This window comes from Cervus canadensis, chromosome 6 (assembly GCF_019320065.1).
Source record: "Cervus canadensis isolate Bull #8, Minnesota chromosome 6, ASM1932006v1, whole genome shotgun sequence".
Taxonomy (NCBI): domain Eukaryota; kingdom Metazoa; phylum Chordata; class Mammalia; order Artiodactyla; family Cervidae; genus Cervus; species Cervus canadensis.
The window spans coordinates 11547188-11562451 of NC_057391.1; the positions used below are offsets into that span (position 1 = coordinate 11547188).

At 40.3% G+C, this 15264-nt stretch overlaps 2 protein-coding genes across 9 annotated transcripts in view; one reads left to right on the top strand and one right to left on the bottom strand.

The window, feature by feature from the left end:
• The window catches only part of INTS14 (integrator complex subunit 14), a 32233-nt gene extending 20014 nt beyond the window's left edge, over positions 1 to 12219 (bottom strand). Inside the window, exons 1-6 of one of the 3 annotated variants that reach the window (XM_043470828.1) lie at positions 11900 to 12219; positions 7443 to 7726; positions 5996 to 6103; positions 2257 to 2412; positions 955 to 1073; positions 366 to 508 (exon numbers count right to left, since the gene is read on the bottom strand). In XM_043470828.1, coding sequence (XP_043326763.1) covers positions 366 to 508; positions 955 to 1073; positions 2257 to 2412; positions 5996 to 6103; positions 7443 to 7664 — 748 coding nt within the window. In that variant the 5' untranslated portion in view covers positions 7665 to 7726; positions 11900 to 12219. Of the gene's footprint in view, positions 1 to 365; positions 509 to 954; positions 1074 to 2256; positions 2413 to 5995; positions 6104 to 7442; positions 7727 to 11705 lie in introns of all 3 variants that reach the window. The other 2 variants (XM_043470829.1, XM_043470830.1) reach the window with 2 other exon arrangements.
• Positions 12220 to 12312: 93 nt separating this feature from the next.
• SLC24A1 (solute carrier family 24 member 1) overlaps positions 12313 to 15264 on the top strand; it is a 78047-nt gene continuing 75095 nt past the window's right edge. For 5 of the 6 annotated variants that reach the window (XM_043470841.1, XM_043470837.1, XM_043470840.1 and 2 more), the window contains exons 1-2: positions 12313 to 13537; positions 13773 to 13865. The gene's annotated coding sequence lies outside the window, so the exon portion shown is untranslated. The remainder of the gene's footprint in view (positions 13538 to 13772; positions 13866 to 15264) is intronic. The other variant, XM_043470839.1, reaches the window with a different exon arrangement.

The window sequence follows — 15264 nt, forward strand, 5'->3', positions numbered from 1 at the left end:
GGAAGACGCACACAGACAAGTTTAGAAGCTAGCTCTTCATATATGACCTTAATAATGATGCTAGTCAGTCTTACTATCTCTGTTAAAGAACTACCTCAAGGATTTCAATGATAGTGAATTTCGCTCTGGTTTCCAACTCTAGTAATTTGTGGTTATAATCATCTAGGATTGGAGAGTAACTCATGATCTCACTATGGAAGACCACTTATATGCCAACCTTTAGGCAATGCACCCTCCCATCCAAAGTATACTGAGTATATATTTCTCTTCAGCCCTCCTGAAGAGAGGAGAGGAAAATCAGGAGTTAGAAGAAAGTAAGGATAACAGAAGTACTAAGGTGGAAGTTTAAAAAAAAAAAAAGTTACCTGTATTAATGACTTTAGGGATAGGATCAATTTCCTCATCTATTACAAAAGGTTCTGGCCTGGGGAAGACTTGCACGTCGGCGGTGAGGTGGCCGCACTTGAGAACAGCATGGAATGGTGTATATGCCAGATCTATCAGCTTTCTAGAATATGATGATTATTTGTTATAGGAAGAGCAGTATGACACATGTACTTTTTTCCAAGTAACTTTTTTTTTAAGATGTCAAGTGTGTTTTCCCTTCAAGTTTATTCCAAAGCTATGATCTGACCATTCATGAATCAGAACAAAATCTGATATTTTTGGTGAGGAAATTTCAATTCTGAAAAGCCCAAAACACAAGTTCATCTTTGAAATTGCTATCAATGTAAGGAAATCGGTACCTATAGGCATTATAGATTTAGATATGCTTAATTTAAAAGGGAGTAAACTTTTAAAAGTCACTATTATCAGTCATAATATCTGAAAAAATGTGCAACTTGGGGAAAATGAAATGACACAATTAGAAATAGTAAACTAGATATTATTGTTTCCTATTAAATTATAATAACAGATTGTAAGAAGGCAAAAAAGCTCAATGTGTATACTCACCCAAACATAGACTGTACATTTTTCAAGCACAGGGGACCATCAATAGTAAAAATCTGCCCTTCACCATTGTTTAAATCTATAAGACGTTCAAGGCAATCCAAGGAATCAGTGCTCTGAAGCTAGAAAGCAAAACGACCCTTTTAAAGTGGCGTAAAATGAGACATTATTATCAACACACCAAGGTCACATAAGGGAGATGATTTTTTTTTTAATCAATGTGAGAAGGAAAACAATTTTGATTCAAAGTTACCAAAGAGGAATGTTACAGAAAACTATACCAGTAGAGCTATTTCATTTCAAGTAGTTTTGCAATGATTCAGATGTGACTGCAGCTGGTATTCACAGACCATCTTCCATTCCAAATGTTTCTAACATCTTTTGGTTAAAAACCATCATTATCTACATTTTACAGATAGAAAAACTGAGATGAAGAAAAATCTAATAACTTTCCAAGCTAAATGGGAAAGTCAGGAAGTGGAGTTTAATAAAACATTCATCAGAGTTGTGTTACTTTACAAAAAAAAAAGCATACTTCTGTCAACATTCCTAGTGTAATGGATGTAAAGAATTCCTAACTGAGGGAAACACTGAACACCAAAAAGAACATTTTGACTCTTCAGCATGTGAAGGATCTTTGTGGGAAGTAGGATGGATAAAAACTCCTTCTATGTCTCTTGAGATGGGGCAACACTGTGCTTTCAGAGAGCTTTTGAGACAGAAAGTCTTTTCAAATATGATTAGTAATCAGTCTCAGCTGAAACAATGCAGGTTGATGTGATAGTACAGGCATACCTCATTTATTGAGTTTCGTAGATACTGCCTTTTTGAAGGTTTGTGGCAAACCGGTGTCAAGCAATTTTATTGGCCCCATCTCTCCAACAGCATTTACTCACTTGTCTCTGTGTCACATTCTGGTAATTCTCCCAATATTTCAAACCCTCCACAAGCAAAAAGATTACAACTCGCTGAAGGCTCAGATGATGGTTAGCATTCTTTGGCAATAAAATATTTTAAAAATAAGGTATGTAGATTTTTTTTAGACTTAGTGCTATTGTACACTTATCAGACTAAAGTAAACAACTTTTATATGCACTGGGAAAGCAAGAAGTTAATGCAGATCGCTTTATTGTGATTCCCGCTTCACTGCAATTCCCACTTTATTGTGGTGGTCTGGAATATCCTGCAGTATCTTTGAGGCATGCCTGTATACGTAATGCAATATTAGTGGAATATACTAAAAATTAAACTGAGTCCCCAGAACATATCTAGTCAAACTAAAAAGAACTTAGTACAAAGCATTACCTCCTCCAGATTCGCCATGCACATGATGTACAACTTAGATGGAAAAGGAAAAGGTAGTGGAAACCTGTTGCTCTCGCTGCGTTGGTTGTGAGTAGCCAAGGAGTGCCTCAGAGACCCTCTACCGATGCCAAGACAGCCATCTGTCACCAGAACAACCTGTTTGCGAAGAGTGAGAGGAGCTTTGTCCATGAAATAACATATTTATTTAAGGCAGTCTCATTTGGCAATGTTTTCATTTCTCCCGAATTGCATTTGCACTGAAAAATGTACCTCTGCAGGGATACAAGCAAAGATGTGAATAAATCTCAACAACATTTTGTCAAGTGAAAGATGACAGACACATTGTATGATTCTATACATACATATATGTGAAGTTCTAGAACAGGTAAAACAAAACTAAGATAAATCAAATAGGGAATGTAGGGTGATACTGTACAGTAGTATGTAGGAAGGGGCATGATGAAACTGTAGGGTAATGGAAATGTTCTATATCTTAACTGGAAGAGCAGTTACATAGGTGTATACATTTGTTAAAACTCTATAAAAAAAAAACTCAATAAATGTACACTTAAGATCTATGCATTTTACTATATTTTACCTAATTAAACCTTTAGAGAAAAGCACCTACCTGTAAACACTTAAAACAAGGACAAAACCACTCATAACCAATTCTTACTTAACTGTATTAAAACTAGAATCCTACTTCTCAGACAAGGAGTTGGCACCTAAGGCGCTGCTGTCAAAAATGGCATAAGGATTTATGTGTGTCCCTAGGAGGTACCAGCACAGAAGTCTGAAGACTGATTCATGACACTTTGTTTTCAAAGATGACAAACTTTACCTACCTCTGGTCAACTAAAATGACAACTGCTTTAAACATGTGTTTATAAACATGTATTTATTTACCATGTATAGATAAAACTTTTAAAATGCATTATTTAAAAACAAATATTTATTTATTGGCTGCACTGGGTCTTTGTTGCTTTGTGGGCTTTCTCTAGTTGTGGCGAGCAGGGACTTCTCTTGTTGCAGGGCACAGGTTCTAGGTGTGAGTGCTTCAGTAGTTGTGGCACATGGGCCTGGCCAATGGCATGTGGGATCTTCCTGGACCAGGGATTGAACCTGTGTCCCCTGCACTGGCAGGTGAATTCTTATCCACTGTACTATCAGTGTGTATGTGTGCTCAGTCGTGTTAGACTCTGTGACCCATGGACTGTAACCTGCCAGGTTCCTCTGTCCATGCAGTTTTCCAGGCAAGAACACTGTAGCGGGTTGCCATTCCTTCTTCCACGGGATCTTTCAGACCTAGGCATTGAACCCGCATCTCTTATGTCTCCTACATTGGCAGGTGGATTCTTTACCAACTGCACCACCTGGGAAGTCCTGAAATGCATTCTTAATCAACTTATAATTTTTAAAAGACTTCAGAACATACTAACAATAGAGATTAGTTACAGATCATTTTCATTTTTCTCATTGCTTCCAAGTGATCCTGTGCAGGGTGGACTTTGCAAGCAATCCAGAGGAGGATTGTTTTTGCTCTCTAACCTAGTCTAGTAACTTGACAATAACAGGCCAGTAAGGCAGTATTAGGTGGTTGTACCATGTGAAGTGCCAAGATTCACATGTGCATGCATGCGTATTCACTTATGTCTGACTCTTTACGACACCAAGGATGGTAGCCTGCCAAGCTCCCCTGTCCATGGGATTCTCCAGGCAAGAATACTTAAGTGAGTTGCCATTTCCTCCTCCAGGGGATCGTCCCCACCCAGGGATCGAACCCAGGTCTTCTGCACTGGCAGGAAGATTCTTTACCACTGAGCCACCTGGGAAGCCCGTCAAGACTGGCACTTACTTCTAAAGCCCAAGGACGCTTAATAGAGGTCCCCTGGAGAGATGTCATCTCTTAGGAAGGCAGGCAAGGCATATCCCTCTTCCAGGTACCAACAGCTGCTACCTAATGATTTACTTCTGCCACTAGCTTTTTCAGATGCTGTGTGATAATGAAATATTTTTTGTAATGTCCAAATGAAACAGACTTTACTCAGCTAATGAAGACAGAGTCCAGCTTTCTAAAAATCTGGCTAAAAATATTCCATATTAAAACAAATCCATTTGATAGTAACTGATTATAAAAACAATCGCTAATAACTTCCACTGTGTTTTGGACCTGGTTCACCCCAAAACTCACCAAGCAAGTCTAAGTAGATCCAGGCCCAGCTCCTTGCCCTCAGGGTACAGTATATCTCAAATTCAGATTCCTCCTTTTTGCAAAGGAAGAAGCAAACACTAAAAGGCAGAAGTCTGCGTGGTGCACAAGGTCTGGCTCGGACATCCTTTCTGAGCTTCTTCAAACACTGAAGAAGTAGCAAATGAAACTGTGTTACCTGCTCGCTTTCCGTTCGGAGGGTAGTAACCACAAAACTTTACTTTTCATTATAGTTAGGAAGTTAGACAGTCTGTAATGTACCAAATAATGTTTACGAAGTAAGGTGCCAAAGATTTTTATTTCTGAAAAGAAATAAAACGTTATTTATTGGCTTTTTTTTTTTTTAGCAAGTGTCCACTAAAGTGATCTGATTTTTAACCTTATTGTAGCAGCTCAGGGTCTTCACTAACTCATGACTTCGTACTCTATAAACAGGATGGTTTTACAGTAAGAAAAGCTTAAAAAAAAGGCTGGGTTTACTGAGATACAATTTACACGCAATAATATTCACCCTTATTTGTATATAGTTCTATGAGTTCCAACAAGTGCATTCAGCCATGTAACCACTTTTACAATCAAGATACAGAACAGTTCCATCACTTCTCATACTCCTTCATGCTTTACTTAGGTCAATCGCTAATCTTTCCAATTGTAGATTGGGGTAGATTGTAGGCAGCTACAATCTTATATTTATTTAAAAAACAAATATCATTGATGCTACTGACACTACTGAGGAATTCTGTATTTGACACTATAGTAAAAAATCATATACGATGGTCCACTGACTATTTCTGTAAGCAAAGTTTACTGGAACAGAGCCACACTCATTTATTTACTTATTATCTATGGCTGTTTCTGTGCTACAACAGAGCTAAGGAGCTGCCACAGACCTGCAAAGGCTAAAATACAGAAAGTTTCCTGACTCCTGTTGTAGACTATTATGATTTTCCTTGTAGCAACTTTACTGCTGTCTCCTTTAAAATAAACCACTTCTCAAAGTACCTCTTTATGGCAAATGTGCAACTGCTACAACTCTGCTCTGATTTGTTGCTAACGTAGACCTATCGTGGACTCAAAGGAAAGGGCAACCGATTTTATGACATTGACACACCTCACTTTTTAGATGAGTCAATAGTTGAGAAGATTAAACGTGTGCTGAATAAATGCTACACTGGAATAATGCAGACAGACTACACTGTACAGATGTTTACAACTCTATCACTCAGAATTATAATCACCCCTTTCAGAGAGTGTTCTAAAATTCCACTGTGAGCCCTCTGTATTTTATACAAATAACAGCAGTTTTCAATAAGCCAATTTACTAGGAGGATGCTTTTCTTAAGGCATAATTGCACTGCTTTCTGAGTATACTGGTGTTGATTTGGTATCTTCTTTTAAAAAGATAGCAACAACATATATGATTGTTTGTGGAAATTACAATGCATGCTGTGTCAGAGCCTAAAGAAAACTGAAGCACCTCAGCGGTTAATGCTTTTAACTTAGGGCAAAGAAAAAGAATTAATCTTTTACCTGACAAGGAATTGCACCACCCCATTCTTGCTGAACGATATTGCAAACACCAACTAATGCAGACTCCAAGCAGGTTTTATCATAATCATCCATATTACTTAATGCTTCCTGATTGAATGAAAGATAAAATTGTTCATTATTCTTTAATGTTTTAGTTTGTTACTAGAAAAAAACAAACTGTTCGAAGCATGAATGTCACACAGGGGACACTGCATTTCCAAGAGCCCAAAGTACACTTTCTTAAAGAAAATTGGTAAAACAGACTTCTTCAACTGTAAAGGATGATAAAAAAGAGCTTCCCTTTATTTTGTCCTCTCATCAGGTGAGACTGAAGAGCCCATTAAGTTTATATCTTTGTAAGTGAGCTTGACAGAATAGTTAAAATGAAAAATGTTTAAGCACATCACAAAAATAATGCAAAATTTACTGAATACTATCACCATCTTAGGCATTTTACATGCATTTAATCATGATAACATCCTATAAGGTATAGATGATTAACCTATTTTTAAACTAAGGAAACTAAGGTACAAAATGATTAGGTAACTTTCCCAGGTCTTATGCCCAAGTGGCAGAATCTAGATCTGAACCCAGTCAGTCAGACTCTAAGACTCCTGGTCTTAATCATCACTCTGCACTATCTATATAGCAACTCTTTACATTTCAAACTACTAAACATCCAAGGTCTTTAGTTTACTTCCTTATAAGAAATCCAGTACAATTAAAAAAAAACAACTTTGAGTCACTTTTAAAAAAAGTGAGATAAGTGATTTAACAAAATTTTATTACTTATATTTAAAAAGCAAACTACACTGATCCTGAATTAATTATTAAATTGTTCATTTTAATTCCACAAACACTGACTGCTGCTCCCTATCCACAAGGAACTGAGTGAGGCATTGTTGGAAATATTAATAATTTAGATGTTGCCAGAAAGTAAATTCTTTGGCATATCATAGACAAACCTTTGGAAGATAACATCAATCAATCAAAGTTTTAAAATGAGGATTTCTTGGCATCTGTAAATCAGAGGCTATTTGTTGGGGAGGAAATATACTCCTGAATTACTCTAGAATGAAGGCTTTTGTAAGGAAGGGCTATTTTTCATCTCAAGTTTATAGAAAAGTAGAAAATAGTAGTGTTGAATAAAGATCCTGAACCTTAGGGAACAGGGCACTACATCCTGAGATGTTCCCCTCCCAGAGAGAATTTCAGAAAACCAAGAGAGGTTACTACGGCAACAACTCACAGCTCTAACTCAGAGCTCTACCAAAGGCTGAGGGCCTACTGGTTATAATCCTTGTTTTATAGTTATATTCAGAATAGTATACTCAGAGACTTATCATTAAGCAATTCCAATTATAAATATTCAGTGCAGTACAATAACACTGTTTTCCTTCCTATAAATTTGGGCCCTGTACATATAATAACTCATTCCTTTTAGTACCTGTAGGGTGTTATAATCTCTTGTGAAGGGAACCATCAACTCCCAGAGGGATGAAAAAACCACCAGAGCTGTAAACTCAAGCTTGTAATTTGTGGCCATATGCTCAAACAGCATCGTCAAACCATGGGCTGCCAGGTGCTTGCGCTGGTATTCCTCAGACCCCTCGACAGACACAGGTCGGGTCATGGAAAGAGATACGTCCATTACCACCACTGTAGGCATGATGAAAGCGATCCTGGGAGTCCCAATCCGAATGCAAACAGAAAGCTATAGATAGAGAAATGCTGCAGAAAACAGACATAATTAGGTCTTTCATGTCATGGAAAAAAATGTTTTTTTCATCCTGTGTGTGTGTGTGTGTGTGTGTGTGTGTATGTCAGTCGCTCAGTCATGTCTGACTATTTGCAACTTTGTGGACCTGTGAGGCTCCTCTGTCCATGGAATTCTCCAGGCAATAATACTGGAGTGGGTTGCCAATCCCTTCTCCAGGGGATCTTCCCAATACAGGGATCGAACTTGGGTCTCCTGTGTTGCAGGCAGATTCTTTACTTTTCATCATAATTTTAACCAAACTTGCTGGAAATAAGTGAAGGCAAGTCCCGTTAAGTTGAGGTAAGGGCAAATCTGCAGGGACGTCAGTGTGAGGGAAGCAAGCAGCTTTGCTGCTCTAGGTCCTCTCTATGAGGACCAGTCCCAAGAATCACCCACTAAATGGCCACAAATCAAGGACCATCTTAAGTTATCTCTAGTAAAAATAAAATAAAACAAAATATTAAATTCAAGTAGACCCTGAGTTGAAAATATTCAAATGTCATACAACTTAAAATAACAAACATTCCTACATGACCTCTCCAACACTTAATTTACTAAAGAACATTTCTAGAACATTTCTAGTTGTCTTGTGGTGTTTTTTGACAATCAACCGTTTTGGGGGGCACCATCACTATCCTACTCAATACAGCAGTATTTGGGCAAGTGTTTGCTGAATTATCTTGTTGCTTGATGTCCTCATTAAAAAAACTGAATGCAAAATATACAGTGAAAGGGCTAGTAAAGTTATAGTCCAAACTAGACAAAGCTGGACATCATTAAGCATGACAAAAGCAAACAACTGCCTCAGCAGTACTCACTACAGACACACCAGCAACGGTGTTTTAAATACGAAGGAAAAGAACAAAATTAAAGAATATGTATGACAGGGGGCTTCCCTAGTGGTTCTAGTGTTAAACGATCCTCCTGCCAATGCAGGGGGCCATGGGTTTGATCCCTGGTCTGGGAAGATTCCACATGCCCATGGGCAACTAAGCCTATGTGCTGCAGCTGCTGAGCCCATTGCAACTAGAGAAAGCCCGAGTACTGCAACGAAGACCAGGGACAGTCAAAAATAAATAAATAAAATAAATAATAGTAAAAAGGGATATGTATGACAGCTGGCATTATCTCATGAAACTGTATGAAAGTCAAAATGGAAAAGACACAGATAAAACAAAAAGCTCTTTAAAATTATGAATTGAGAATCAGTATGAAGAAAACATTTCTGTGCTCAGAAAAAAGTTTACAGATATATAGACCTGCTGTTGCTGCCGCTACTCTATTATTAAGAAAACTAGTCTAGTCACACAGTGAAATATCATACAGTATAAATGACATAAATAGTCATTAGTATAAATAGTATAAATATCATAAATGACACACATCAATATCAGAAATATTTATATAAAGTATCAGCAACTGAGAAATGCAGGTCATAGGACTATATTTATACACTGATTACAACTTCATAAAAACCGTATTGCATATATTTAATTAGAGAAGTCTCAAGATGGACATAAATAAGTTAGAAATTTAATCTTCACTAATTTCTTTCTTGGAACTTACTTCAAAACACTGAGTGTTTTAGTACCGTGTCCAACTGCAAATATGTGATATTCTCAAATTCTATTTGTAAAAAGGCTGTTGGGAATTCAGGACTTTAGGGCTCACAGAAACAATGTTATACAGGGGGATCAGGGGCTCAGATTAAGTAGAAAAAGCCTTTTTACCACATAATGGCCTAGATACATTTCAAATACAGTAATGACTCATGTATTCAATACCAATAAAGACTAAAAGAGATTACTCCTTCAGACTCAGAATTCCAAAATGTTTAACCATTTTGATAGAAAAAATTGAAATGTGCATCCATAATCTGTGCCTCATTAAATACAGTGTGCTAAACATAATTCCTTCTGATTTAGCATCACAACTATAAACAATAATACTGCCCAGCACATTGCTGACTGATGTTTTAATTTACACTGCCATTGTTCCAAGTGTGTGCTGCAAAACACTATCCTGGACAGATGCTCCAAGAAAAATGAGTTCAGTTCTTATTAAAGATACTGAGGGCTTCCCTGGTGGCTCAGTGGTAAAGAATCCACCTGCCAAAGTGGGAGACATGGGTGCAAGCTCTGGTCTGGGCAGGTCCCACATAACACGCAGCAACTAAGCCCGTGTGCTACAAATATTGAGCCTGTGCCCTAAAGCCAGGAACCACAACTACTGAAGCCCGTGCATCCCATAGTCTTGCTCTGCAACGAGAAGCCACCGCAATGAGAAGCCCTGGCACTGCAACAAAGAGGGGCTCTCTCTTGCTGCAACTAGAAAAAGGCCCACACAGTAACAAAGACCTAGCACAGCCAAAAATAAATAAAAAAGACACAAAAACTCTACAGCAAAGAATTCAGTTTAATTTGCTAACTCTGTACTTCCCATTTAACCCTCCTCTGATCATCAGTTAAGGTCCCATGGAACAAGTATTATGTAGAACAAATCCAGAAACATTGCCTTTCACTCAAGGGATCCAGGCTGTTGTGTTTTGATGCCTCCTCTTCACAACTAATTTTTGGACCATCAGTTTGCATTCTACTTGCCTCTGTAATCATCCTTCTTTTCAATTTTGGGCTTTTGGCGACTATGAGCTAGAAAGCCAGGTAATCCAGCTTGTTAAAACTGTGTCCAAAGTTAACAGGCTCAGAGAGTTTCTTCGAGAGTCAAATGCATGCACTAAGGCTTATTAACTTAGTACTATTTCATCTACTCATCTTTCCAGACCCTTTTTTGACCTCAGCTGTGTTGTTCAAGAAGTGAGGTTCTGTGCAATCCTGGTTCAACTACACTACATTGACCACAAGCTCAACAGGAGCAGGGGCAGTGTGAGTTCTTGCCCATCAGTGTCTCTGAAGAACCTATCACATCAGAACCTCCCTGGTGGTCCAATGGTTAAGATTCCCAGCTTCCACTGCAGGGGACGTGGGTTAGATCTCTGGTCAGGGAATTAAGATTCCACAGGCAGTGTGGCAAAAAAAAAAACAACAAAAACAAATTTAAAAAAAAAGGAACAAAAGACTTTCCCACAACTGGCACATAGTATGGATTTGACAAAACTTGATAATTACTAGTGAACTACCTCTCAGCACCAGCTATAACATTAATTTTTGGCAAAACACATTACAAATTTTAACTCTGCACACCAGAAACACACTTCCTCCTCTCCTCCTTCAAGCAGAGGTATCAGGAACTTCTATGCGTCTGCCTACACAGAATTTATCCACCTCCTATGGTATTCCCACTCAAGTATAGAGGCCTTTACGAAAGTTACTGAAAGTTGGGGATGAGCAGTACTGACCTCATCTCTTAGGAGAATGAGAATCAGGGGACACAGATTTAGATCATATATAAGAAAGCATTTCCATCCAGCTCATGAAATCTGCTGTAATACTGGAATGGGTGTTCACAGCTTGCAGTCTTGCCTCCTAGGAAGGCACCTCTGGAGCTGGCTCTTTCTTCTGACTGATACGTGTGTGTCCACCCCCAAACACACCTCCTTAACAATAGCAGAGTCATAGGAAATCAATTCGGAACTCAGGTTGTTTAAGCACAGAAGTAAAAGATGGAAGTGAATATTCTTGAAGAACGATTCACTCAAGCAGCCTAGGCCTGATTAAAATGGAAAAAAATCCCTCCCCACACAGTTCAGCAATTCTGTGAAAACACGTTATTTCTCTCTTGGGTTGAGTCTTACCTTTCACCCCACCCCCACACTTCTGTCATAAGTACTGTTTACAAACGATGCTTAAGACAACCGGTAGTCTTCTTTTCCCAGAACAGTCTACTCTTGAGAAAAGCTCTCAGTCCCTTGATGTGGCCATCTCCATCAGCTACATATTTATAATTCTTACCAGAAGGAGACAATTAGCTTATTCATAAAGAACTGATTCTTACCGTCTTAAGGCGAGATTCCACTCGAATTTCTATGGATCCACTAACCTACTCGCAAGTTTCTCTGTTGGCCTGGCATCCCTTGCCCGGTTGAGTTCCCTCCACCTTTCTCAGTTACAACTTCACCTCTCAAGTGACAACCTGGAAATACAGAACTCCTGCATTTGGATCGCGTCTGTTTGGAGTTGTGTTTTTACCTTAAAAATCACTCAAAAATGCTTGAGATCTAGAAGTCTCTCCTATGAGAAGAGGAGGCGAAGGGGGCCTGAGCAGGGGCCCGCAATGGTGTGCTTGTGCGGAGCTCCGGCGCCGCAGAACGAAGAAAGGCGCAGAACTGGGACCCAGGCAGCGGAAAAGCCGGGCGTCGGCCCCGCGCTGTTCCCCGCCGCGGACCCCTTCTCCGGCAGCTCTAACAAGCAATCAAAAGCAGCCTAAGGTCTCCGGCCTCCTCCACTCACGCCGCGCCCATCACCGACACAGTCCGTCCGCAAAAACTTTCCGCCCGCGCGCAGCAGCCGGAACTGTACAGGGCCGCGCGACGAAAAGGAACTCAGCGCCCGGGATGCGCGAGGCGCTTGGGGCGGGGCTTTAAGGACTTTGTGGGCGGGGCGCTACGTCAGCGAGAAGCTACCCGGCTTGTCTTGCTCAGTGCCCCTCATCGCAAAGATTTTGCGACGGCCGCCACCGACCCCTCTGCCCACACGACCTCGACTTCGCCGGGCCCTGGGCTGTGACCGCCTCTTCTCTCTTTCCCCGTTCTCGGGCTCTTCCTTTTTTGTTTCTGGCCCCCTGCCCTCCTGCCTCTCGTTGACGCATGGGCCTCAATTATCTGGGTAACCCCGTGACCTATTCACAGTCTGTCTCCTCACTCAGTTGGGCCCTTTGGTGCACCAGCTTGACTCTCACTGATATCTGCCCCTCTTCCCCGTCCCTCTTCAGACCCCTCACTCATATCCTCTGAACCAGCTGACAGACCCCTTTTCCTACTCTTTTTGAAGTTATTCCTGCTTGAGTAGTGCCCATACTAAGCATACTGTGTGTGTTTCGTAGCTGATGTGAGCCAATTTCCACATCAAGACTTTCCCTCTTGGTCTCCTCAGCCCGGATGCTCACTTTGTCCCTCGCAGAGTCGGACACGACTGAAGTGACTTAGCAGCAGCAGCAGCAGCAGCAGCCTTTGAGGGAGGCAGGGAGAGGCTTCAGTCAGTTCCCTTACCCTGGCCAAGGTCACTGCTGAGGATTTGCACTTAGGTTTTTCTGTGAGGCATCGTGGGTCCTTGCCTACCTCACCTCTGGCCACCCGATGTCCCCATAGCAGCCTATGCCTCAGAGAGGTCTTTGAGGGGACAAGAAGAGGCTTTCTTTCTAACCTCTTGGGAGCCAGGAAATGTCAGCTAGAGATAGGCCTGAATGAACGCCAGCAGGCCCCTGGCTAGTTATGGTTCAAAGAACAATTCTGTACCACATAGGTTACAAGTGGGAACAGAAAGGCATCCAGAAGGCTTTAGGCCTTTGCCTCCTTTTTTTCTGCTCTTCCCTGATGGGGTTTGGTAGTGGGGTGGATCAAGGAGGGAGGATATTTTGAACCGAAGAACTGAGTTTGACTAGTCACAGTTTGTTCTGTGGGAGAGTGGGGGCTCCAGTTGCTGTAGTTCTTTCCTATCTCCTCCTTATATCAGAGAAGGCAGAGGACGGCACATCAGTCCATGGGAATGTCCCTGGCAGCATCAAGGACCAGGGACAGAGATTGCCTTATTTGCTTCAGAACTCCTCTTCCAGCTTGGCTGGTCCCACCATCTCAAGACTCCTGTGCTTGAGCAGGCGCTGGCATCTAGGTAAGTAAGGCTGCGTCCTGATTACTTTGTTATAATTTAAAATTCTTTCCCTAGTTGGAGGGATGTGGCCAAGAATGTGTGGGTAAAGGAAGGTGTTGCTGAGTTACCCCTAATGTGTGACGACAACCCTGTGCTCAGTTCCAGCTCAGTTCCATGGACTGATGCGTTACCTTACCCAGTACTAAAGATTGAATTTATTAGTTTCCTGATGGGTAATCACATCTTCTGAATACAGGCTTTCAGGAAACCTGGGAAGCAAAAGGACAGTGATTAAAATTGATGATGAAAGGTAGAACTACCAAGAGGACCATATCACTTGAGGCAACTGGTAAGTGCTTTTGTTTTTTAATTCTTAGTAGAATTCCATTAAACATCAAAAGGTTGTTCAGTGAATATAAAATCAGAGAACGTTAGCACAAAGAGTTAGAAGGTCTTAAAGGATATGTCTTTCAAGTCAGAGCAGGCTAATGAATTTCTTTTTCCCACTCAAGAGACCTTTAGCATTTGCATGTATCCTCACATACATTAAAGGAAATCAATAAACAACTTCTTTTTGCATAATCTATCATCCCCTTTATTTTTTCCTGCTTTGAAACAGTGGACTACTGTCACAGAGGCTTTGAAAGGCAGAGTGATTTGGTCTCCAGTCTGGCAGAGTAAAGGTTAGTGACAGAAATAACATGCTTCTCACAGAAGCCAGGTATTGGGGCTCAAGGGAGGTTCAGGTACCCATCCAATCTCCTACAGCACATGTTGAAATGTAGATTCTAAGGCCATGCTGACTGCATTGAAATTTCATGGATTGGTGCCTAAAATGTTCACTGTTAAGTTCCCAATATGATTTTTCACCTACAGAGAGGAAAGGTAAGGAGTGAGTGAGGACAAGGGGAAGAGAGAAAGTGAGGTCAAGGCAGTGAGTCCACATTCCTTTTCTGTCCTTCCCTCCCTTTCCATCTCCTATACTGTCCTTTGCCCTATGTCTTCCTGCCTCCTCTAGTCTAGATCTTGTCCAATTACAAATCATACTTCTAAGCTCCAGGCTATCTGCTTTCCCTCATCATCCCACCCTATTCCTCTATTTTCACCAAAGTAGAAGTCCAAAGAAATTATAGATCTGTCCCATTTGTCTTAATAATACTGAAGATTTTCAAACATAGACATAGATGGGGAGTAGCATAATAAACCCCCACATACCCTTCACGCTGTTTCTATTATCAGCTCAATTCTCAGTCCTGTTTCATTTATACCCTGCCCACTTCTCTCCAACATTTTGTTTTGATGCAGATTACAGATTGCTTAACATCTTGTCCATAAATATTTCATTATGTATCTCTAAAACAGAAGGATTTTTTTAAACTAATTAAATTAATTAAACTTTAATTTTAGAGCACTTTTAGGTTCATAGCAAAATGGAGTGGAAAGAACAGAGAGTTCTCATATCCTCTGTCTAGCACACACAGCCTCCACCACTGTCAATGTCCCAACACCAGAGTGATACATTTGTTATACTCTATGAACCTACCATTTCTGTCCTTTATCGAACCCATCTTCGCACGAAATGTTCCCTTGGTATCTCTAATTTTCTTTTCTTTTTATTTTTTTTATTTTTCTAATTTTCTTGAAGAGATCTCTAGTCTTTCCCTTTCGTTGTTTTCCTCTATTTCTTTGCATTGATTGCTGAGGAAGGCTTTCTTATCTCTCCTTGCTATTCTTTGGAACTCTGCATT